General features: G+C 39.2%; 2 protein-coding genes across 2 annotated transcripts in view; both read left to right on the top strand.

Annotated features, from left to right (window-relative positions):
- klhdc8b (kelch domain containing 8B) overlaps nucleotides 1-7,433 on the top strand; it is a 75,132-nt gene extending 67,699 nt beyond the window's left edge. The window contains exon 6 of the mRNA XM_076159292.1: nucleotides 431-7,433. Coding sequence (XP_076015407.1) covers nucleotides 431-627 — 197 coding nt within the window. The 3' untranslated portion in view covers nucleotides 628-7,433. The remainder of the gene's footprint in view (nucleotides 1-430) is intronic.
- A 6,355-nt stretch (nucleotides 7,434-13,788) lies between these two features.
- Nucleotides 13,789-24,162, top strand: LOC143007843 (scavenger receptor cysteine-rich type 1 protein M130). Its single transcript, XM_076159326.1, has 20 exons — nucleotides 13,789-13,912; nucleotides 14,354-14,698; nucleotides 14,785-14,880; nucleotides 15,788-16,003; nucleotides 16,090-16,275; nucleotides 16,377-16,528; nucleotides 16,621-16,777; nucleotides 17,416-17,718; nucleotides 17,883-18,188; nucleotides 18,964-19,266; nucleotides 19,650-19,973; nucleotides 20,101-20,409; nucleotides 20,881-21,156; nucleotides 21,640-21,818; nucleotides 22,107-22,215; nucleotides 22,314-22,469; nucleotides 22,787-22,888; nucleotides 22,989-23,168; nucleotides 23,300-23,464; nucleotides 23,583-24,162. The coding sequence occupies exons 1-20, from the start codon at nucleotides 13,852-13,854 to the stop codon at nucleotides 23,591-23,593; spliced, it is 3,936 nt and encodes a 1,311-aa protein (XP_076015441.1). The 5' UTR covers nucleotides 13,789-13,851; the 3' UTR covers nucleotides 23,594-24,162.
- The last annotated feature ends 403 nt before the right edge of the window (nucleotides 24,163-24,565 follow it).

The raw sequence follows: 24,565 nt of genomic DNA, 5'->3' as shown, positions 1-24,565 counted from the left end.
AAGTCTTTGGCTCGTTTCAAGTTTCTGTATCTTTGCTGCATTGCTGCTGCAGGAGATTTATTTATTTATTTGACTCCCGCAGTGCAGTGGACAGACATTACTGTAGGCACAAAGAGCGGTGCAATGCCTTGCACAGCATTTTAAAATGCAAATATGTGAGTAAATGCAAATCACGTGTCGTATTCATTCCTGATACCACATGTTAAAGCATATGGTCAAATAAAATCAAAATCTGACTCTGGAACCCTGGAACTGGGTTCTTTCATCATTTTACGTTATGTTAAATATGCTGTATACATTTAGGTGTGTAACTCTATGATGCTATGAATCTGTGTGTCTCCTGTTGTTTTGTGCAAAATAAATTAAATTGCTCTCTTGCTGCATTTTGAAAATAATCTTTCCATCTAACATGTAACAATCCATTTTGCAGGTAACGAACCGTCGCCGTTGGGCACTGTAGAGAGCTACAACCCTGTGAAGCGACGTTGGGAGTACGTGGCACCCATGCCCACCGGACGCTGCTCCTCTGCATTGGCGCAGACATCCTGCATGCTCATAGTCATCGGTGGAGTCGCCCAGGGACCCAGTAATGCGGTGGAAGCCCTCTGCTTACAGGAGACAGTGTGACAGACACACAAGCTCACACGCAGCTGGAGACAAGTAAAATATAGACAGAAACACTTGTGGATACATAGATGTGCTAATTGGTTGGTGGGATCTTCTACGCAGCAATTTAAATGACTTGTTTCCACATTCAGCAAGTCTTTTCAAATTGGAGCTGCACAATCCAGCAGACAGGGACAGAAAACTGACAGCGTTTCTACTCTGGGGCAATCAAAGGAAGACAAAAACATGCAAAAAAACAAACAACACGCCTTTGAACTGTTGAGCATTTTTCAGAATAAAAGCAGGGTACTTTTGTGGATTTTAAAGGAACATAGGGCCATATCTGTCTCTCTGCTTTGCAGCAGCGTCACTCTCACCTGCTGCTGTGACAGCAAGCTTGGACACTTTTCTATGACCTTAGGAACAACACTTTGCTGAGTTTTTGACAGTGATGTTCTCAGAATGTGAATGTTTTTTGCAGTGTTGTGTATGTGTGAAAGTCAGCACTGCTAGCAAACGCTACCCCAGTGTCAATAACAACAGCCGTCCTTCACATCATACCGCGAACAGCTCAAGCACCTGCTAGTTATTCAATCTGTTTTCTAGGATCAGAGAAATATTGGCGGATGTTAACCGCAGTCACTGTGTTTTCTTTGCGTCTCGGTGTGGAAGCGTTGACTGTGGTTGAACCTGTCGGCACCTTACATTGCTCTACGTCTCTCACGGCTGCTACAACTCTGACACAATAAATCATCATGCTGAACCCTCAGACTGTAGCACAGGGATGAAGTCGCATGTGGAGTGAATGCAGTTACAACAATTTAAACATTAGTTTTTATAAAGTTTCACCTCAATTTGGTATCAGCCAAATTAGGGATGAAATAGGAAGAGCAGAATAGATGCAAAATATAGATCTCGATGCCCAATGCCTTGTTTTGGTCGTATCCAATCTTTTCACTTTTTCAGTGGCTCATATCTGATATATCTGATAACTGTGTTTACACAGTTTAGACCTAAATCGTGTGCAAATGAGCCTTGAGTTTCAGAGACGAGAGGTAAACCAAATGCTGCGATGGATGCAAATGAGACAGCTGTAACTTTACAAGCTAGTGCTCTCCAAAGCGTCTTTAAAGTTCTGCCTTGACTTATATTTGAAGTAGAAAAGAAGATTTACAGCACTTGTATGGAGTTTGTGCTGCATGAGTTCAAAGGGATGTCTGAATGCAAGCGAGGACACTAGAATGACAGGATTGGTGGGATGATTGAAAGCTTTGACAATGATCAGTGAACATCATTCATATGAGGATAAAGTAAAATATTTATGACATATTAGACGGAATAGTTGCAAAAGTTCAGTCTGTGTGTAGGCAACCTGGGCCACAACACTATCACAAGAAAGGGGATTTGTAAACATGACAAAAGCCGGCAAAAGGTTTAGACTTGTGTATATTGTGATTTGGTGATTATGGTTATGGTGAGAATTGGCCATTGTTTCCCTCAGAATGAGCCTCCCAAAGGTAAAGCACAGCCAGACACAAAGCACCCTACGTGTCATCTCTGCATCACCATGAACAGAGAGTTTTATGTGATGTTCTGGACATCCATTTGTTGCTAACATAACACAGTCAGCAAGACATATCTCCTGTAAGAGTCCAGAGTAATGGTCCAAGAGTCATGAAGAAAAGATGCAGTGCAGAATATTTTGTGTAAGTGACCCATGAAAGTCAGATGTGACCTGGCACACAGCCTCTGTTGTTCTTTCTCAGTTTAGCAGCCATTCGTCTTACTGCTGTGTTGTGAGTTCATCTAAATAGATTTAACGTTCTGGAACACAGCTGTCAATCCCGGCTCAGTCTATGTAGTCCCAGATGGTGGTGCAGCAGTGAACAAGACGTTCCAGGACAGATTATTGAGAAAAACGAATTTGCAACGTATACTGAGGCAACTGAAGTAGTTGAAGCAATTTGCAATTCTGCCGGTGTCATTAATGGATGACAGAACAAGCTGCCTCCCAAAGTTGCCTCATTCCCCCATCTTGCTGTCTGGAGAATAGATTTAATGGAATCAATAAAATGAAGACATTTTGAAAGTTTGTTGTAATACACCAGAGTTTATTAGGTGATTACAGGATATGTGGTAAAATGCTCATTTGGACCGGAGATTCAGAGTGGGATGTTACAGCAGATGTAAATCCGGATAGGATGAACAAATAACAGCTTTTATCTCCCGCTCAGACACAAAGTACATCTGTGGCTGTCACTAATGACGGATAACAGGAGATCCAACGATGTGAGGAGTGTTGTGTCATTCACATTGCAATGCCACAACAACATCTTAGGCTAGACATATTCAATCGGGCTCACCCACCCACTCACACAAACACAATACAGATTTACTGTACATTTATCAACAAGGTAGAACAAAACAATCGTGTCCTTCAAGGAACTGTGTTTGCCTCATTTGAATATTTACGGTAGAAGAGTTGAAATGTGCATCCGTGACCTGAAATTCAGCAATGGGAAGATGTGTATGAGTATTGTGGATTGATTTAAGACAATTAAGCAATTGTTCTGTCAATTAAAATTCAATAGAAATGATTATTCCATTTTGAGTGACATTAAGGAAACCGATTGCAAATCCAATCATAGTGACTGTGAAGATTGACTGTGAAAAGGAGGTGACGTACCAAACTTACCAAACATGTCCCCCAATAAACACATTGTTGTACAGCGAGTGCTCTATTCAGTATGTGCTCTGTTCTCCCGTTCAGCAGTCTGATGGCAGCACCGGCTTATGTGGTTTTCACACACTGTCTCCAAGTGTTTTCAAGTTCACCATTCTGCTGGCACAGTTATTCTTGGTATTATGCCCACGTAATAATGACAATTAGGTAATTCATGCCGTTCTGTCAACAGAACACTCTGCTCGTTTGTGTTCAATGAGCAGAGGAGCACTGTCACACAGTTTTTGTGGATATATTTTCGGCTCTCTGGTTGTTTATTTCTCTGTCCAAAACCAAAGCAAAGCCAAACTGCTGCGTTGTATCATTCAGTCACTGTCTTGGAACAGGTCTGGAAACACTTACTGTTATGATAAAAGATCAGCTGATTTCACTGTTTTTCCAGTTTTCGCACTGTATGTGTGTTTTGTGTGTTTTGTTTGATTGTGACTGAGTGGGAGTGTGTGAGCACTCACACAGACGCCTGTGTGTCTATATGTGTTTGTGTATTTTTGACACTTCAGTACCAAAGGTCTCTCTCTCTCTCTCTCTCTCTCTCTCTCTCTCTCTCTCTCTCTCTCTCTCTCTCTCTCTCTCTCTCTCTCTCTCTCTCTCTGCCTCTCTGCCTCTCTGCCTCTCTGCCTCTCTCCCTCTCTCCCTCTCCCTCTCCCTCTCTCATTCCGTTGTTTCTCATAAATCATCATTTCTACTGACATCCATCCAGACAAAAGCTAATTACTCAATGGGGTAAAATCCCTGGAAAAGCAGCAGGTTAAGGAACAAGTGACTTCAGTACAGGTAGAAGCTAATTACACGTTGTACAGTAAATATATTATTTAAGCAGGCCATGTGTGGACAATACACAATTATATGTAAATATGTATGTAAATGAATTCTAGTTTAAGTCAAAAATGTACATGAGCATTAACATAGTGTCATTAGGCCAATTTCCCCATTTCGGTCTGAAATCTCCGAGGAAGCAGAGATATAGGGCAACACTACAAGCAATAAGTGCCCTACTACTATTACATATAGTTTTAATACACTACAATTTAGGATAATACATTCATTATTATTATTATTATCTAGAGCAAAGTTATGATGGCGCCAGAGGTTGCTGTTCATTATCCCCCATTCTCTCCATTCTAAGGAACATTCAGGGCCTCATGTTTATGCTCTGCGTCTGGATTTATGAAAACAGGGCCACAGACTCAGGTTCTGACAAAGCAATGGGGTGCAATCAGCACAGAGCGTCGATGGGAGATGATGAAGTTCACTGTTTCCACTACTTTTTTGTGCGGGCATATTTGAACACTTTTTTTTTCAACTTCCACAGGTAGCATAAATGTGTTCCTCTTCCTTTAGCATACACACACACGTGCTATCGTTGTTTTTTTGTATCCTACTTGGGCCTAAATGTAATAGTTGGAAAATGTATCAAACATCCCCATGATTATCATTAATGAGGTGATCAGGGGTTAAATATAATTGTATTTTTCTGTTGCTGTTGTTTTCTTGTTCATGTGTGATCATTTACCCTTCAGTTGTTTCTGTGGTGGATCGAGGTTGTGAGGTGACAGGTTTGTTGTGCTGTTGTCCAGATCTGTGCTGGGTTCCCCAAAGTGTTTGCCACTAGTTATGTAATCCTCTTGCAAAGCTTTGCTTGGGCTTGTGATGCGACAAATATTTTCAAATGAAAATGTAAAGTGTTGTCTATTTTCATGATGTGATCCGGGCAAATATTTAGGAGCACAGCTGTAAGAGTGTGTATACAGTCATATTGAGGATGTGGAGATACTGTAAATGTAATATCTACTATATAATTTATGTCACAAGACAAGATAGGTATATTTGCTATAATGGCAAGAGACTTACAGTATATTTGTAAAAGGGGAACAGGTGTATTTTTGTGGATATTGTCAGTGGTTGTCAACCTGTTGCAAGAGGAAACTGAAAGTTTTTAGGTGGGACATATTACACAGACATGACTTTCCATTGAAGGGTCTCTTGATGCACACACAGTGGTGTGCTTCTATTCTCCCTTGCTGCAGCACCACTATGCACACCGAGTGAAGAATAGCTGTTTTTATTTCATTTATTTATTTCTTCCTTTAAGGCCCCCTCACCAAAAGCCCACCGTGTTCTGATTGGTCAGCCACGACATGGTGGATGCTGGCCAAACACTTTCCAGCTAGACTCGCATTTTGTTTGTGTCATCTTACCACATGTATTACTTCTTAACGTCAAGCTGTAATGGAGGTAAAGGATTAATCAAAAGGAACTTTCAGGTGAGTTAAGACCTACAGATTTGGCTTACTGGACGCATTGTTTTGTTGTAAACCTCAATTTTGCCTCCTCCCTGCTATATTTAACTATAAAAAAATGAGAGGAAATAACAAAAAGCATAATATGTCCCCTTGAACACCGGTTTTTGAAGCCTGTGAATTAACCAAGAGGCTTCTTCTGGCCTCCAAAGGTCTGTGTATGAAGATCATTTTTGGTTTTTAAAAAGGCTTCTGTGTGGCCAAGTGAAACATTTTGGGAAACACAACCGCAGAATCCCTCCTCTGCTCTGATCTCTCTTGTTGTACCGTGCTGTTTTGGTAAAAAAAAATGCTTTTGTAATCTCAATGGAACTGCACTGCCATGTGCTCAGTATGTACACATGATGAGGGAGGTGATGTGATGACATGTATGGAAAGTAAGGGGAAAGATATCAAAGGACGACTTTGTTCAGATATTGTGTGTGGGGAGGGGTAAATTGGTTTATCGGAAGCAGTGAAGAGTTAAATATATCTCTATTTAGGCTTTACACTCATGTACTTTTATTCTATAAAAGACTGTATTATGTTTAAAAATACAGTCATGGAAACATGTGCATCCCCTCTACCACTCACTAATAGAAACATACACACATTAACTTTTGACACTTGATCTATGCATTTAAATCCAGTGAATACAGCGAGTTCACCCTCAAATGATCGATATGTTTACAACTGGAGACAGATGTTACACAGCCAATACACCATTATTGAGTTGTACAGTGTGTACATTTTTCCAGTAATACGAGAAAAATAATGAACATAGAAACCAAAACATCCCACATGTAAGGCCGCTGTTACATGAAGCCACACTTTCTAACTGCATGTATCACACGCAAAAGACAAAGTACAAGTATATTTGGGTCCACATTTGACCCTGTTGGTCACTTGAGGGTTAACTGTCACTCAGCAGCAACAAGTGCTGCTTATTAAAATGTTAAATATGTATTCTAAACCACAGATATACTGACATGATCACGACACATAATTTAGGCTTGGTAATCCCTATAAGTAACAAACCAATGTATGCTGCTAACTAGTTTCACGCGAAAATATGAAACAAGAGCAGACATGCAGGTATTATCTTCTTATGATAATAATTATGATGATCACACAGGTGGAAATAATTGCTCGGTTGCTGTTGTTGCTGTAATAGATTGATGTAACACAGCAGTGTGTGTAACACCATCAATAGAGATGAGGAAAAGGCCATCAGTATGTATAAATGAGTCCATGGCAAATGCAATGTATACGTGAAAGGCCGCCTCCCCTCGCCAAAGCCTGCCAGTCACAGAGTTATACTGCGGTTGGATTTTCAAAATGATAACGGAAGTCAGCCTACGTTCAAAGGCTCTTTAATGCAGAACCCATCAGCCCTGTTACAGCTACATATGGGAAGATGCAGAGACTGAGAATTTATATGCGACCTACTTCTTTACTTAAATCTGAATTTAAGTGGTAAACAATGAAGCATATATTTATTTCTTATGCCATAAACCAATGGAATGCTTACATGTACAATCACACAATCAGGACTCCAGGACGCCACTGATTTCAGTCTCATGGCGTATACGTGACATTTGATTGACTTTCCCGTCTTATTCCGAGTACAATCAAAGTGTTACCGTGTACGTAAGCATGGTGATGTGATGTCCTACATGTTTGCATTGCCAGGTTGCATGTGGCTGGCAGGCTTTGGTTTGCAGGCCGAGTCGTGGCTGTGACTCCAGTGCAGTAGCTCAGTGCCTATACTAAATGTGAGGTAGTGCCTCGACTATGAATCCTCTTCTATAATAAACTATTTTGACTTGTTGTCTGATTCATGTCCTGTGTACTTTTGTTTGTCTCTCACTCTTCTTGAAGGACTGAGGTGAAGGCATAAGAATAGAGTGGAGGAGGGGGTAGGACAGAAAAAAGAACAGAGATAATGATAGGACAGAGTGTACCAGGTGTATATTTCCATGGTCCTATTTCCATACCTTTCTGCTAAATGTATCAGGGGCTGTCATCATAAAAATGTCACCAGATCCATAATAGATGAAGCCGACATCAAAACCCACTTCAAACGCAGCACGCAGATGGAGAGCTGGGGTGGAGAGGAAAATAAGGGGGAGCATTTCCTTTTCACACGGGTAATGACTGGATATTTGACTCCACGGTCAGCTGCTTCTCCAAATGAATCTGCTCTCTTCTTCTTCCTCTTCTCTCCACGGAAATTATCTGTCAAAGAAGAGGGGTAAGAGCCATTAACAAGTCCTTTGAATTGCATGAATTTCTCTGTTTTTTCATTATAATCACAACGCCTGATGCGAACCATCACTGGTGTAAATGAACTTCAATCTCATGGCCATGCATATACTGTAGAGAATATACAGCCCTGATGCAAGACCATCATACTATGTCTCATCTCATCTAATAACAGCTCTCACCCATGGGTATTGGAAAAACCACCAGAGTGTGTAGGTGTGACGGCCCCAGCTCCCCTGGCTTTGGGCCTTTGTGTGTGTGTGTGTGTGTGTGTGTGTGTGTGTGTGTGTGTGTGTGTGTGTGTGTGTGTGTGTGTGTGTGTGTGTGTGTGTGGATTCGGTGTATCTTATGCGAACCACAAGTTGTCAGGGGTGTCCATTTTATAATTTTGGCCATCAGAAGGGTGCTCACCAATGATCCAAATGGACACCAGGCATTTAAATTAACCACCTACAAAACTGCCTCGCTTGACACTGCCTTAACTGCCTCACATCACACATGTTCTTTAACTCAGGCATAAGATATGATGATATGACAACACTGCTGTGCCTTTGTCGAATTGACATGGATTTGATGGAATTTAATGGAAGTCGATTGCAGAGAAAGAGCAACAACAACAACAAAAAGCTCAAAAAGAGTGTTTCTGTTTAAAACATGCAATAGGCCAAAAGTTTTCCTCTGCTAACTCGCCCACTGAGCTTGGTGACAGTGACAGCAGAAAGAGAAAAGCCAAGAGAAACTCCCACGCAGACCTGCTCAACCATTGTTAGAGCAAATTGACTTGAAGGGCAAGGCAATTACACTGATGAGCACTATTCTCACTTTGTATCATCTGGCATGTGTGATGCACTGCAGATTAAAGGAAACCCTTCAGAAGTTACTCTGCATGTTCTCATAGATGTAAAGCGGATTTGAGAGCTACATTCATGATTAATGCAAATTATTAGTCAGAGATTAATGGTGTTATCACCTCTCTCATACAGGAAGTCCCTGGTGTCTTCTTTGACACTGAATCATAATTACTATCATTCCAATTATGTCACAAAATGGTGTACTGCTTAAACTGATGACATGCAGCTGAAACATATCACATTAAGCAGAAATCCTTCTTCTATCTTTTGTATTATGATATTTCAACATCATACAACAACAAGTGTAAGAACAAGAATTCAGTAGTAGTAATAATAATAATAATAATATGCGCTTTTCATGGGACACAGGCACACTGATTATGTCCCCAGATATCATTTTCATATGTTTGGGATTGAGTTTGGGGAGTATGAAACTCTTTCATCCGAGCCGTATTGTTCTTCTCTTCCTACTTCACACGCCATCATGAAGCTATTTGTAACAGACACTGGCTATGTTGATTTGTTTTGACTGGACAAGGCTTGTACATCAGTGCTACTCCAAGGATATTGTTTATGTTGTGCACAAATACCAATCATTAGAGTACAAAATAGAAAGGAGAGTGTTTGTATCTGTTAACAAAAATAAATCCTGTATCACATAAAAGGTGGTAATAAATAAAAGGTGAGGGGAAATTGATCTGGGATTCCTGGTTTGTATTTTTCAAGAACTAGTGTTGTGTCCATCAAAATATGCATATATAGTATAGATAGTATAGTATGGATTCTCATAGAGCTGTATAGAGTTACAAGTAATGATTAATTGGCTTTTCACTGCAGCCGTCCTGCCTGGAGCATCAAATCTGGACTATCTGGGACTCTGCAGGTGCTGCGACGGAGATCTTACCAAACACCATTCTCACCTTTTGCTCTGTTTCTCTGTGTCTCTGTGTGCGTTCTAAGCTTTTTCTGCTGGAACATGAAGATGACTAATACCGAGCATGGCTGTTCATTTATAGAATGATCTTACACAGGTTACCCTCCGCTCCTCTGCCTGCTCGGCCTCATCTCCATTAGGGATGAAAGCCGAGCTAGAAGTCACTTTGATTTTCACCGACGCCAGTTTCCTCTTGGTCCTTGCTGTACTTTCAAACTTGCCATTTTCTGGGCAAATACAGGGTCTTGATTTTTACAAAATTGCCTCAAGACAGAAGATAAAACATTTACTGGCTGTATCTTACCAATATCACAAACCTGACAGTGTAGCAGTGGTTGTGTGTGTGTGTGTGTTTATGTGAGAGTGTGTATGTGTGTGGACTAAGCAGAAAGTGCAAATATGATTTATTGTTTGACTTTGTCCTCCGCCTGTTCCATTCAATTATATTTTCCGTCATGATTTTCAAAAGTATGATTGACATTTATAGCACCTTCCCCAGTAAGTTGTTCGAATTCAAAACAGTCTATTTCTGCCACCTACTGGTGTAAACCTGCTCAACAGAAACATGCAGTGAATCAACAGCACGTCGTGTTTTATACTGCATTTTACCTCATAATAAATGACTTATACGTTGTGTTGAGTCTTTTCATGCTACCTTGTATCTGGGTAATTGCACAATACTACTCAATAGTACAGTTTAAAGCTTCAGTAATCTATCTTTGTATTTTGGCTCTGTGGATGAATCAACACACTAGAACCTAAAATTAAAATATTTTGTATATTTTGAAAGGTTTTGAGTAGAATAATCAAGTTTGAATTCTACCTAATTATACACAAATCATTTGTACAAAAATCAAGCTGCCTAGTGTATCAGCAAATAATTCAGTATATCAGATAATATTGGTAAAATGAGTAATAATTACTCTATCAGTAGATTGTGCTGTCATTGCTGGGAACATTATCATATTTGTGGTTTGTTCAGATCGAAGTATGGGTCTTTCAAGATTTTCTACACATCATTCCCCATTTTAGCACAGTTTAGCTACAGGTAGCAACAGTACACCAGGAAACCAAATAAATACATTTTCTTTTGAATGATTTTTACCTCTGTCAACAAGCACATTTTCTAGGGCTCAAGAGACGCGTCACAAGGTCATGCATCAATCATAAGTACTGTGATTGAACCATTGCTGTATTTGATCATATTACTCCTGCTTGCAAAAAGATTCAAACCTTAAAACAGAATTATTATTTTCAGTACTTTTTCATTGGATGAATTATAATATACAATATCTGATCTACCCAATTGAGGTGGACTGACTCTCAGATGTGAAAATTCTAAAAATGTCTTTTGGTTTATGCAGTAAAGATTCATAATGCCACTGTGACCTGCTAAACTGTGGGCAGTGTAAATGTCATGGTGTTTGCAGAACGTCACAGTGTGTGTGTGTGTGTGTGTGTGTGGGCCAGTGTGGGTAATATTCTAGTCATATTGTGACATTTGACACCCAGGACCCTGGGGAGGCTGCTGGTGAGAGTGCCCTTTAACTTTTTACTCTGCTTTTCTTCACTGCAGTGCATAATGGTCGAATGTGGGGGGCAGTAGCTCAGTGGGTAGAGCTTCCGCTTGGGAACCGGAGGGTCGCCGGTTCGAGCCCCTGCCGAGGTGCCCCTGAGCAAGGCACCAAACCCTAAATTGCTCCCCCCTCTGCGAAGGGTGGTAATGTAATGTAAGTCGCTTTGGATAAAAGCGTCTGCCAAATGCTCGTAATGTAATGAATAGATATTTGCCGATTCATAACATAGTAATCAAATAAAATCTCTGAATCCACAAACATCTGTTCTTTTAAGTAAAATCTAATGAACTTGCATTGAAATTGACCATTTCGTGTTTTCTGAGAATAAATGTCGAGTGTGAGGCTAATCGAAGTGTCAGATCGCTTTGTTTCCTGTTTAGATGGAATGTTTGTAGTCAGAAACGCAACCTTGAGGTTTGTGGCTTGACTTCTGCTAAGATGGCTCTTGTCACTTGACTCTTGGTTTGAGTTGGCTACATTACATCGCTGATCAGATCATCGAAACACATTAATAAATAAATATTTCTAAACTGTTTATACTATGATTGCATCACAGTGAAATGTTAAATGATGTGATAAGTGTGCGGCTAATGACAGATGACAGTTTTAATTTTATTAGGATTAGGATTAGACTGCAGACAAAATACTCCCACCTACACTCACTCTTCCAATCATGACCCAGGAAACCTTTACTTTAGTAGCAGCCTGATGTTTTAATTTCCAGATCACTGAAAATACAAAATGTGATCTGATGATGATAAACACATTTCCTAACAACAACTTTCTAATTCTAAGGTTTGCCAAAAATAAATTGCTTTAACTTTACTGATTTAGGAGAAATTATAAAAATAATGAAATTCAAAAATCTTAAAGTTATTCAAAACAAATTGCACAACAGGGCAGCTGTATTTGTATGGTGTTTTATGTTGTACTGTGCTGGTATGAAGTCATAGTTTAGGTTAAGGGCATCGATGGAAAACAGACAACCCTCAACCATCATGCTAGAAAATTTTCAATTGCATGTGATTTGTGCGTGAATTGCATGCAACATGACAAATAAAGTATCTTAAATCTGCAACCATAAGCATAACTGAGCTTAACTAACAACTGAATCAACAAGTTTGAATCCAATTTAACGATTATCAGCTTGTAATATTTGAGGCATCATCTGCACAAACAGTTATCTTCGCAGTACAGCAGTTGAAAGTAGGCAGCCTTGCTCAAGGGTACTTGAGAGAACCCCTGTTGATCACCCTTGTTGATTACCGTCAGGCTCTTTCTCTTGCGAAACCAAAGCCACAAAGCCGCACGCTTATATGCACCACCCTGCACGTCAGTTTGCACCTGCAACCTCAGACCACATCCACAGCCTGCCTGAGTTCACATGTCAAATATTGGCCTAGTTACAGTAATTAAGCAAAATATAGTTTAGATACTTGAAAATTTGAATTTTTTTTTTTTTTTTGGGCTCATTCAAAGTATAGTATGCAGTTGAGTTAGTAGTTGAGTAGTTTATATCCTAGTCCTACAAACATCAAGTCACAGTCAGATGTAATGTCAGATTTTGTTTTATAGTTATCAATCTAAAACCCTTATTGAGAGTGTGCCAGCCAATCATTGTCATCTTGATAAGCCGGGCGGAGGATTTTGCAGCGGCCTTTGATAATAACCAGCAGATTGATTGACTGATTTCCCAGTAAAACGATTTTGTATTTCTCAGAATAAGAGCGCATTCATGTTTCGTTCCGACGCAGGCTTTCATTCACCTCCTATAAGGACTAACAAGTGTCTCAGCAGAGCTAAACCTGTATATTTAAAGACAGATAAGTCCGAAAACTGTCGATCAGGCGCCTAATTAGTGCTTTATTGAAGGCAGGTGCACACAGTATGTTGCTGTTAATGTTAATGACAGTAATCAAGCTGTAAGTCATTCCAAATTCGAATTTTAATGTCCCACTTATGTCACATATTTATTCTAAATCCATGTGCAGTACATTTTTCCTTTGTGTAGTCAAGTCAAGCTTTAGGGTTAAATTGAGTTTTAGTTTAGTTTAATTTATTTATAAAATTGACTTGATATTTGTATCACTTTTCCTTATTCATGGTTTATTTTGTTTTCTTTCTTTCTCTTCTTTCCCTCTCTGTGTATAAAACATATTTGGCAAAATTAAAGAAGAAAACACACAGAGGATCATCTAAGATAAAAACACTTAAGTGTGTCTCTAAATTGAAAAAAAAAAGTGCTGCAAATGTAGCGGTAATAGTAATTAAATCAATCAGATGTTGCAGTAAAATGTAAATAAATTAATTGACAAAACAGAAATATTTTTTAGTTGGATATGAATGTACCTGACCTAAAAAATTGTCCTCAAATCTTTTTGGAAACAAGTTTTTCTAATTTAAGCATAGAGATTGCAAATGATTTGATTCAGAATATTTAGTTTAAAAGTGTGTCAAGTGTAAAAGTTCATAAAGAACACATACAGCTATAGATAATTGCCTAAAGATGTTCAGTGGAGTTGTAGCTGGCGTGTATTTGGCGCCCATCCTTCACATTATAAAGCTTAGCGGTGGACTGCAGTGCCTCACTGTGAAGATGAAGTGGATCCTCCTGTTTCTGCTCTGCACTGCTCAGCCTGAGCCGCTCACCTCACAAGGCAAGTCACACCTGCTCTCTTTAGCTTGAACTCTTCCTTTACATTACATTACATTACATTACGATCATTTGGCAGACGCTTTTATCCAAAGCGACTTACATTACATTACCAATTGACCACGTGACCTTTAGTCACCAATGAAAGTGTGTTCATTATTATCCTTATACATTTATTGTGAGGAATGAGAACATTAATCTTTAAAAAAAAATGCACAGCAGATAGCCTTTATAAGAAATGAACTGGATGAACAGTTGGTAGACATTTTTGCTTTTTAGAGACAGCATTTCTGCTATGAAGTGTGAGAGGAAAGTTGATGCAGTTGATTTATTGTTATAATAACATACCGAAAGTATTTCTCACAAAATGATGAAGCAGCATGTGAATGAATGAATAAATGGAGACTATTACAACTGGATAACTTGCAGTATGTTTCACAAACAGTTGACAGGCTGATTCTTCGGGATGGGGAAAACCCTTGTGAAGGCTACATTGAAATCTTGCATGATAACAGATGGGGTCTTGTTGGAAACGTAGACAATGACTGGACCCTGGCAAATGAAAATGTAGCGTGCAGTAGTATCAACTGTGGATTGTCCATGAATGAATCGAAGAACCTCATCATGAAGGATCATGATGGAAAGAGAACTGTCTGGCTCTCTACTGTGGACTGCAGTCAGCTAGATTTAAATCACTGTGGGTCTAAGTGTAACCTGTGGGACTGTGCTTTCCCCGGCTGGGGAATCCCACCTTATTACCCGCACACAGTGAAAAAGATTAAATGTAAAGGTAAGTTGACACCTTTTTTCCAAACTGAATATTTGAGAGGTAAGGTAAGATGGAGCTTGTCCAAAAAAAGATTCTTCTTCTTCTAGACAGAGTTGAATTTAAGCTCCACGGGAGTCCGTGTGCTGGAGCTGTGCAGTTCAACAAAAGTGGGACGAGTGGCTACGTTTGTGGTGACAACTGGGGTAGGAATTTTGTCTCCAGTTTATCCTACAAATATAAAGCCTTTCATGAATGCCAAAAATCCTGAACCCCACAAGATTCAAATTTTCAGTCTGTGGCAGAGTTCTGTCTGTCATCGCCTCTTCTCAGTGGAGATCAACTGTGTTTAAAAGCAACACAAACCAAAGCAGAGATGAGATGGTCTGTTTTATCTCTACGGCATTCCCATCGGTCAAAGTATTCATTTAGGAAAGGCATTGCGAGTTCATTTGCAGCGCACATTTAAGGTTAACAAGTTAAAAAGGAGAAAAATAAAAAAAGAAAGGTTATTGCGTGGTGGCAGCACAGGAGTAAAATAGTTCCAACAGAATAAGAAGCAGTGGCAGAACCAGAGTTAAAGTTAAAGAACCAGACTGTCAAAGCTGCCTCACTGTGTTTAGGTTTAACATGCAGAATGGAGAGAGGATCTTTTAATGACGTTTATTGTGTTCCTGATTAATCGGCTACCGCTCCATTCACCCTTCCTTAGTCTTTCTGTCAGCAGGATACCAACAAAATTAGATGAGACCAAAGATGAAAATGAGCTCTTTGGCTAAATTTGTCATATTTGTTCCTATTAAATAAAATAATCTTAGATGATAAAGAAGTGAATGTTTTTTGATGAAATTGTGTGGGGCGGGTTACGACTTCAGTGAAGAAGTTGATTACATTTTATTTAAATCCAGATGAGCTGCTGGTCACCGGGAGAAAACCAAAAACAGAGCGGCCAATCTTCATGTTGTATTAATGCCATTTTTAACAAATTGAAACAAAACTTGAAATCATGGATAGTTTTATGCTGCATAACAGTGTTAATGCTTCATTACATCCTTCATTACAAGCGTGTCAAAATGTATTTACAATGTAATGTCTGATTCTTCTCTCAATAAGACAAGGATCACGCCGATCTTTTGTGCAAAAGTCTCAATTGCGGTAACCACAAGCAAATTCCTGCTGACCCCTCAAGGATGACACCCAAGCAGTTCAGTCCCTCCAGCAACAACAACATCAAGATTAAGTGTTCAGGCACCAATCATGAAAAAAGTCTGTGGCATTGTGCACCGACTTTTTCTCAATGCTCAAAGCCCGCCACTGTCATATGCTCAGGTGAATTAATTGAACCTCTCTTCCCGACCTAACTTACTTTGTTGCAACATTGTGATGTATCCGTGTATAAATGATCATGTTTACAGATCATGAGAGGCTGCAGCTGAGTGGAAACAGCAGCAATGTTTGCTCTGGTCAGCTTGAAGTGGAGGAGAATAATGCCTGGCAAACTGTTCGCGTCCAAAACAACAAAACTACACCTGAGCTGAGGTGCAAGCAGATGAACTGCGGCACCGCTGTGATCAGTAAAGGAACACAACTCACTTGCTCAGGTAACAGCAGTCATCCATAACCTTTATAACCTTTAACCTTCATAACCTTATAACCATTATAACCTTAGATCATTATTTATTCATTCAATATTTTTCCACAGACCACGTCAACATAATTCTGAGGAACGCACAGAACAGTACTTGTCACGGGAGAGTTTATACTAAAGTGAATAATAAGGAATCGCCTGTGTGTGGCTCACCATGGGTCAAAGAGAATGCTGAAGTGGTTTGCAGAGAACTGAATTGTGGAAAAGTGAGGTTTTCTTTCAACATTTCCTGGTTTGTGAACAGATTTCATTGTAGATTCCACTTATTGATTGCTAAATAAACAATGATCTCTTCCAGGTGATTGAAACATCTTCCAAGCCTTCAACAGGCGAAACAGGGCTTATAAGTGATGTGAGTTGTTCAGGCAGGGAGGCCTCTCTGTGGCACTGTTTGGCTAAACGGCATGACAGCGACTCTTTCCGGTGCTCTTCTGTTGCGACTGTTGTCTGTGCAAGTGAGTTTTATGTTGAACTATGATAACTTAATACATTTGTACATTTACTGAACAATTGTAGTGAAATGTTTGTGAAGTTAATTATAGAATGATCATTAAATGTGTCAGAGATATTTCATTGATCTGTCATTGAATGTTGAATATCAAACACAAAGATTGTCAAAATAGATTAATATCATATTCTAATCATAGTCTGCTTATCTTATCCCTTATCCGTCTCAACATAATTGGAAAAATATTCATTTAGTCGTTTAAATATCTTACTTAATACTGTATATACTACACAGAATATTGATTTTATCAGTGATATTATGGTATTGTTGTTTTCGATAATTCATTACACTGTAGATCCAATAGATACTGATTTAACAGCCTCCTGGCTTAGAGAGTGTGCAGGTTAACACTAGTGGAGGCCAGGCTCAGTCTTTGTCTCTCAGTTAGGGGACAATTAGGTTGATATGTGGATGAAAGTGTACATAAATTATGAACAATCATGTATAAATATATATAAATAACTGTACAACTTTTAGTGAAAACCATTGTCTCTGGTACTTAGATAACATTAAAACTGATTGATGATTTATTGATCCATACATAGGTTTCATTGATCATATGTTCTATGTCCTGTCATGATACAGATAGTGTGGCAAGTAAACTGCTGGATAGTCCAGGAAAATGTGCCGGCAGACTGGAAATACGGTACGAGGACAAGTGGAAAGCTGTCCGACAAAATGAATGGAGATTGGACGAGTCAAATATAGTCTGTAAGTCCCTCGGTTGTGGGAATGCAAGAGAAGTAACTGCTGATAAATTCATCAGAGGTTCTAGTCCATTCCTGCATAAGGCTTTGAGATGTGGGCAAGATTCCAAAAGTTTAGGTGACTGTATATTTAGTGGCAGCACATCGGCACAACCGGAGCATGCTGTTATCACCTGCGAGGGTGAGTCATCTCTTCGGCATTCTTAGCCTTTTCTTGTTGTTGTTGCTTCCATTTCAAGGACTCGTCAAAGATTTTTTTTTTTCATTTATTTACATTCTTAAGGCATTTATTGTGGATTTTATCCATTCATTAGTCTGTATTTGTCCACTATCCACCCCTGGCAGCGCACAGAGTGGTATTTCTGAAAGGGAGTTTGCCCTGTTCTGGAATGGTGGGGATTGAACATGGTGACAACAACTACTGGCTCTCTGGTTCCAATGAGACATGGCACCTGGAGGCCGCCAACGATGTGTGTCGACGGATGCACTGTGGGGAACAAAAGGAGTTTCAACAGATCTTAGGAGGTGCTGGAAAGGATATTTGGAGGAAATCTAACAATTGCTCAAAGAAGTCTCTCTTAGCCTGCGGTACACAAAGCAGAACAGACAACAACGACACGGTTACTACTATTGCCACTGTGACCTGTACAGGTAATGTAAAGATGGACTTGTTTTTTCTGCCTCATGGTTTTTAACAGCTGCGCTTTAAATTCACTTCACTCAGTCAGGTTTTGAGAAATCTGACCTTCAGAATAAAAGTGAGGATCTTAAAGTTGTTTTAATTTAAATAAAAATGTATTATATTATCTTGATCATCATATCTATTAAATGGATCTCTCTGTGATCCCTGAGGTATTTAACATGCAATTTGCACATATGTCCAGACGAGAAAGGGATTTTGTACGCTTCTTGTCCTCTTTTAATGCCAGTTATACTCTCACAGTCCTGTCCTCACTCAAGTTAGATCAATTGACAATATAAGGCTAAAACACATGCCAGGGAGGGGTATTTTGATATAATCAGTGTACAGACACCACAATTCACTGCTGAGCCCTCCAGAGTGACTTGTTTAAGTACCATTAAGCCTAAATTTGAGCCCTCAGTCTTCCCCACAATCAGGTATGACCTCTTCATGCATATTTTACCCGACAACAGCTTGTATTTGCTTTCATCTACAAAGTATGACGATTAATTACAAACTGATATATTAAAAAAATATATATATATTATATATATATATTTTTTTTTTTTTCAAAATAAAATTCTCTGCTTTTGTTCTGAAAGAGAGTAAGTAAAGGGAAGTGCATTGTTGATAGAAGAACAGAATTCATCTTGACATTCAATAGTTCACTTATTTATGCTTTGTTTTCAGTTGTGAAAGAGCAGCCTGCACTCACAGTAACATCATTATCTGTTTTCACGACAGGAAACATCACAGTCAATCTGACAAACAAATGCTGGGGGTTGGTCCAGGTTTGTATAGACGGTGTCTGTGGAGGCGTGTGTGAGGAAACCTGGTCAGAGAGCAAGTCTGATATGCTGTGTAAGGACCTGGGCTGTGGGAAAGGCTACGTGCTGTCTACTGAGGATGCTGCACACTTCTTTAAGCCACAGAGTAATGTGCCCATCAGCAGCTTACACGCTACAAAGCAGACGACCAGACTGGCTGACAGCAACATGGTCAGAATTAGTGGATCAAAATGTTCTCAAGTCTCTGTTGTCTGCTCAGGTAATGATCTCATCCTCATTTTCTACTTATATCAATACTGTATCATCTACTGTATTTCTACACAAAATAGATAGGAATATGTCAAGGGGGTTAGAAAGAAACTGCTGTACATTGCTGAAACAGCCCTAAAAACATCAGGTTTAGCATTTATATTTATCTGTTACATTTTAGCATCATGGAACAGTATTATGTATGAATGATTGCATAAGTGTAATATGAAAACTGATGATTTTATGCAACAAAAACAAGCCAGTGTAAGCTCTCACTCTGGTCTATTGTAATAACACTTTCACCTGCAGCTGTGATACACTAGTTCGACATTTGTGTATGACTTGCTGAGCCCACATAAAAATCTAAATGAACTCTTGTTTGTTATGCTGCAGGAAGTGCTGTGCCCAAGTTCGAGAACTCCACAAACTTCTACTCAGACAAATGTTCTGGAAATTTGGAGATGTTCTATTTAGGCGACTGGCGTCCAGTCTGCCACAAAGCTCTTGAAAACGAAGAAGCACGAAACATCATCTGCAACGCATTACAATGTGGACAATCTGGCAAAGACCTCCAGTACATCGGCCCTCATCCAAGCAGCCAGGTTTCTATTTCAAAGCTCAGTTGTTTAGCAAGTACTGACTCATTGGCAGAATGCAATATCGGCCATCAGATGTCTACTAAATCCGACTGTGATCCTGGAGGTCTGCAATGCTTTGGTATGTGAGACATTTGTTTCTCCTGTAACTCTTTTCTGCATCTCAAAATCCAACTCATACAATGAAATGATTTTAAAAACTGTTCTCCTGAAATGTTGGGAATCTAACCTGCTGCTTCTTCTCTTAGACTGGAGGAAGATGACACTGAAACACACACCCAAGGCCTGTGCCGGTCCGGTGTTTGTTCACTCTGAGGGAACTGTGTCTCCTGTTTCCAGTGAGGGCTGGACAGAAGAAGAGGGCCAGGTGTTTTGCAAGCATCTGAACTGTGGCAACTTTACATCAAAAGAAGAGAAACATGAAATTATTTCTCAAAAAGCTTTGTGGCCCAAAACCTTCAAGTGTAGTGAAGGTAAACAGAATCCAACGTCCATCTGGGACTGTGAGGCAACAGGCACCTCCTCGCACACTGAGCAGCTTCATATCAACTGCAAAGGTAAACAAACAACACTTTAAATTTCTAACATAGGTAAAATAAATAACACTTGCTTCATCAGGCGTGCTCTCAGAATGGTTAAATGACATTCAAATGAATTGTGTATAAGGACGTAGATTTGTTTTGTGGGTGAGTGAGCATGTGTGTTACATTGTTTTACATGACCTTTGCCATACTTTTCATTGACTTTGTGAGAGATACTATAATGACTTCTTAATAACAATTGAAAAGGTTATTTAAAAGGTTATTTGTGTTATTTTTATTCATAAGTTTGGTTTCGGGAACTGTTTATGGACATTTTTTGATGATAAAGTGTGATTTCAAAACAACAGAAAACAGGTCAAGTTCTATAGATCCTATGACTGAGTGGTGCTGCACATGTGTTACTGCCCTCCATCAGGTTCTTGCAGGTGGTGGTGTTCTCCTGTGAGCAGTAGAGTGAGGTTCTATTTCCTCTTCTTTCTTTTGCAGATGAGCCCAAAATCACCTTGTCTAACACATGTTATGGTGAGGTGCAGATCAATGGGATTGGGGTGTGTAGCACCAACTGGAACGACAAGTATTCACACTTTGTTTGTCAAGAGATGAAGTGTGGCGGTGCCATTAAGCTTCAGAGCCTCTCCGTTGGAAAGGCAGCTAGGAAGCCTGCGTACCGCGTCAGCTGTCAGAGCTACAATTACCGCCTGGGTCAGTGCAGGAGGTGGGAAAGCAAGGAGAGCTGTGAACTGGTGTCCGTTTACTGTACAAGTAAGTCATAAACACTGGTAGGTATTTACAGCAGGAATCTCCCACCAGATATACGGGCGGGCTGCGACATTCAGCCTCTGCCACCCACCTGAAGGATAAAAAGTGATTGAATAGTAATTACCAAGGAAAAACATATAAAGCAGAGAAACCTTCAACAGAACCTTAAGTAAAGGAAAACAAATGCAATAAATGGGAAGAAGTGATTTGTTAAATAAATAAACAAATATTTTAATTATTAGATAAAGAAAACTAATATCACAGAGCAAGATGAAACTGTTAAGGTTCATTTATATTCTTGGTTTATATTTTTCTGTCATTTATTGATTCATATTGTCTTGTAGGGTAATCTTGTTATCATATTGATTTCACATCATTTTATTGCTTATAATATTAACGTTAATGTTTCAGTTAGTGTTTTTCCATTCAGATAAACACTTAGAAATGCTGTTTCTCCAACACTTGAACTCTTTACGTCTCTCACAGAGAATGTCATTTTCAATACCACGGAAAACTGTGGCGGTCAGATACGTGTCAGTTATGGACGTGACTGGCAAGAAGTGTGTCCCCACGAGTCATTTCCAGTCAGCATGAAGGACAAACTGTGTGACAAGCTGGGATGTACAAAAGCTATCAACAATCCACAGAGCAAATATAAGGAAAAGGTAAACTCAGTACTTATCCCACATTTATACTTTCTATGTTTTTGTTTTAAAGGGGATCCAACTAAAAGTAAACTGACCTTAATGACATAATAAGGGTCACATTTCTTTTGGTCCTGTGGTCTATAAGTTTGAAAACTAAGTCTGGTTTAAAATAGAATGAATATTGTGTAAAATCAGTGGATTTCCCTTGAATTAATATCCTCTATAACTGACCCCTCATTTTAGCTCCTGAACTGAAATCTTTCCATTAGTTCAAAAATGTGATTCTACGTTTCCATTTGTTTTGAGGCCAACTTGGAAATGAAACTGGATTGTAGTGGAGCTGACATGCAGATCGAATTCTGTGTCAAACAGGAGAGCTGTAAGGCTAGCAAACCAGCTGAGATCTACTGTCAGGGTAACAGCAAGCAACCATCCATACTCACCAAACGTTCCTTCAGGCTTGGGGTACAGATCAGTAAATGTGTGATGTGGTGTGTTTGTGTGTGATTTCAGGCTATGTAAGCCCACCCGAGTTGTCTGAAGCACCCATCAACTATGCTTTGATCGTTTCTCTTGCAGTACTTTGTCTGATTATTGTGTTCGTAATCGTTGCACTTGTACTTGTCAAGTTGAAAAAGAAGTTGGACAAGAAGGACAAGAAAATCAAATGTGAGATTTCTCCTCTATTTCTTCTATTAAAATGAATCATATTTATAATTAATCATTAATTTGACCTCATGCGTTACACTTGACATAAAGGAGTGATCACAAAATAAATCTACTCACTCATTTTAATCATATCCACCTAAATGGCGTAGTGACAGTATTAGCCCACAAGAGGTCAGTCTTGTTGAAAATGTTGGCACCATATTAAGAAAATGTAAGGATTTGTATTTTACAATTCAGAATTTTATTGGCAATAATTTGTTTCCACTGCCTTTCTTTGTTGTTTTACTGTCCTTGATTAAATATCTAATTGTGTCCAGATGAAAAGAGACCACCGTTCAGAAGAGAAGAAGAGCTTGAAAGTGGTGACTATGAGGACGTTGCGGTCGGTGTAAATGAAATGAATGTATTCAGTCCCAGCGGTCAGTCCCAAAGTAATCTCCTCATTAATGTTTAAAGTTTGGTGCTGTTTGGGATGCTTTAATGATTTATTTTTCGTATATTTTTCTGTTTGTGGCGCAGAAAGGAAGTTGACGTCTTCAGCGATCAGTGAGAAAGATGTCATGAGCACATCCTCTTTGTCTTATGATGATATTGACAATAATGATGAGCCACTGATTCAGCGTCTGAACTCAGAGAGACGCACCTCCTCTGACAGTGACTCAGAAGACAGCTGCGCCAACAATGGTGCTCAGAGTGAAGGAAAGATTTGAACCAATTTGATAAAAGTTTGAAACATCAACATTAAGCACCTCCTAAGGTTTCCCTCTCACAATAACTTTCTAAAGTTTGAACAATATTTTAATTTCATTTTGTATTTGAATTTTTATCAGATGTGGCGACCTACGAGGTGGATGAAACAAGTTATGACGACATTGCAGCCGCCCCTGAAATCTCACAGACTGAGGCTGAAGTTTACCAGAACCACCAAACTAAATCTGACTACAACACAGAGGATTCTGTGGGGGGTGAGCACTATCTAAGGCCTGACATGATGGGTGAGACAAACATGGGATGAACACTTCCACAGGTTATTAGCTCAAATGCAAAAACCTACAGGTGGCTCATACTGGCTCATCAGCAAATCTCTTGATGGAAGGTGTTCTTTCTCTTTAGTTGACGTGTGATGTTGGACTGAGAACTCCAAAGAACTTCAATCAAAATTCCATGTTCCTGTTTGGTCTTTTGATTTTTTTCTCTTTCAGGTTCAGAGGCTTTGTGTTTTTTATGCGATTCCCTTTGTTTTGCCTTTTCCACGATGAGCTGCTATGCTGCAGACACAGATGTATTGAATTCATTATAATATATATGAGTATGAAAGATGAATTATTATGAAACATTTATTTCAGTAATCTCATGCTTATATTGAATATTTTCATTTTCACTCTCTTTCAGCTTTAGCCTCTATATTAAGCCTTTATAATTCGTTATTTGTATGCTTATTTGCTGCCACATTAGATATTATCTGGATTCCTGTATCAATCTAAATATTATAGTAACAATAATGACAAGAGTTAAGAGTCACGTTTGCCATTTATGTATTACATGATTGCCAATATCTTTCGTTTTCTTTTGTCGTTCTCATCAACATTACAACTTACTATCATGATATGAATGTAGAGATGTATATTATTTGGTTTCAGCCATACAACTTACATTTACTGTATTAAAACAGCTTATTTTCTTGTTGGTTTCATCTCTATTTGTTGTTGCTATTTGTGTATCGGTCCAATCAATCAGCCATGCAAATGTCACACAAAGAAGTGTTTGACACAATTGTATGTGGAAAGCGTTTCATCCTGCGACCAGGCGCCCAGACTTTGGAAGCTGCTCTGATGCTGAATATCAGACTGTATGTTTTATGCTATATAGTTTGATACACAGCACACTGAGCCGATTTCCTCATCACGCATCATCAGGACGACGCTTCATCATTTTAACATATTTCACTTCTGCTTTTGAATGTAACAATGCAATTGATTACATGTTTTACTGTGTGTTGGGATTTTAAATGCAGCTGCATAAACTGATACTGACACTGCGGCTGTGCTCAAAACATTCAGAATTCAATTTCATATCCATGCACTTTAACATTCTCT

The sequence above is a fragment of the Genypterus blacodes genome, unplaced genomic scaffold, assembly GCF_046128005.1.
Source record: "Genypterus blacodes isolate CSIRO-AG114 ecotype Tasmania unplaced genomic scaffold, CSIRO-AGI_Gbla_v1 ptg000094l_1, whole genome shotgun sequence".
Classification (NCBI taxonomy): Eukaryota; Metazoa; Chordata; class Actinopteri; order Ophidiiformes; family Ophidiidae; genus Genypterus; species Genypterus blacodes.
The sequence above is the reverse complement of the archived record's forward strand: the minus strand, read 5'-3'. Positions and strand labels throughout refer to the sequence as shown.

Coding starts and splice junctions, on each gene's coding strand:
- LOC143007843 (XM_076159326.1), top strand. CDS start 13,852: ATGAAGTGGATCCTCCTGTTTCTGCTCTGCACTGCTCAGCCTGAGCCG. Junction 17,719..17,882: donor TGCTGTTATCACCTGCGAGG/GTGAGTCATCTC, acceptor CACCCCTGGCAG/CGCACAGAGTGGTATTTCTG. Junction 22,889..22,988: donor GAATGTATTCAGTCCCAGCG/GTCAGTCCCAAA, acceptor TTTGTGGCGCAG/AAAGGAAGTTGACGTCTTCA.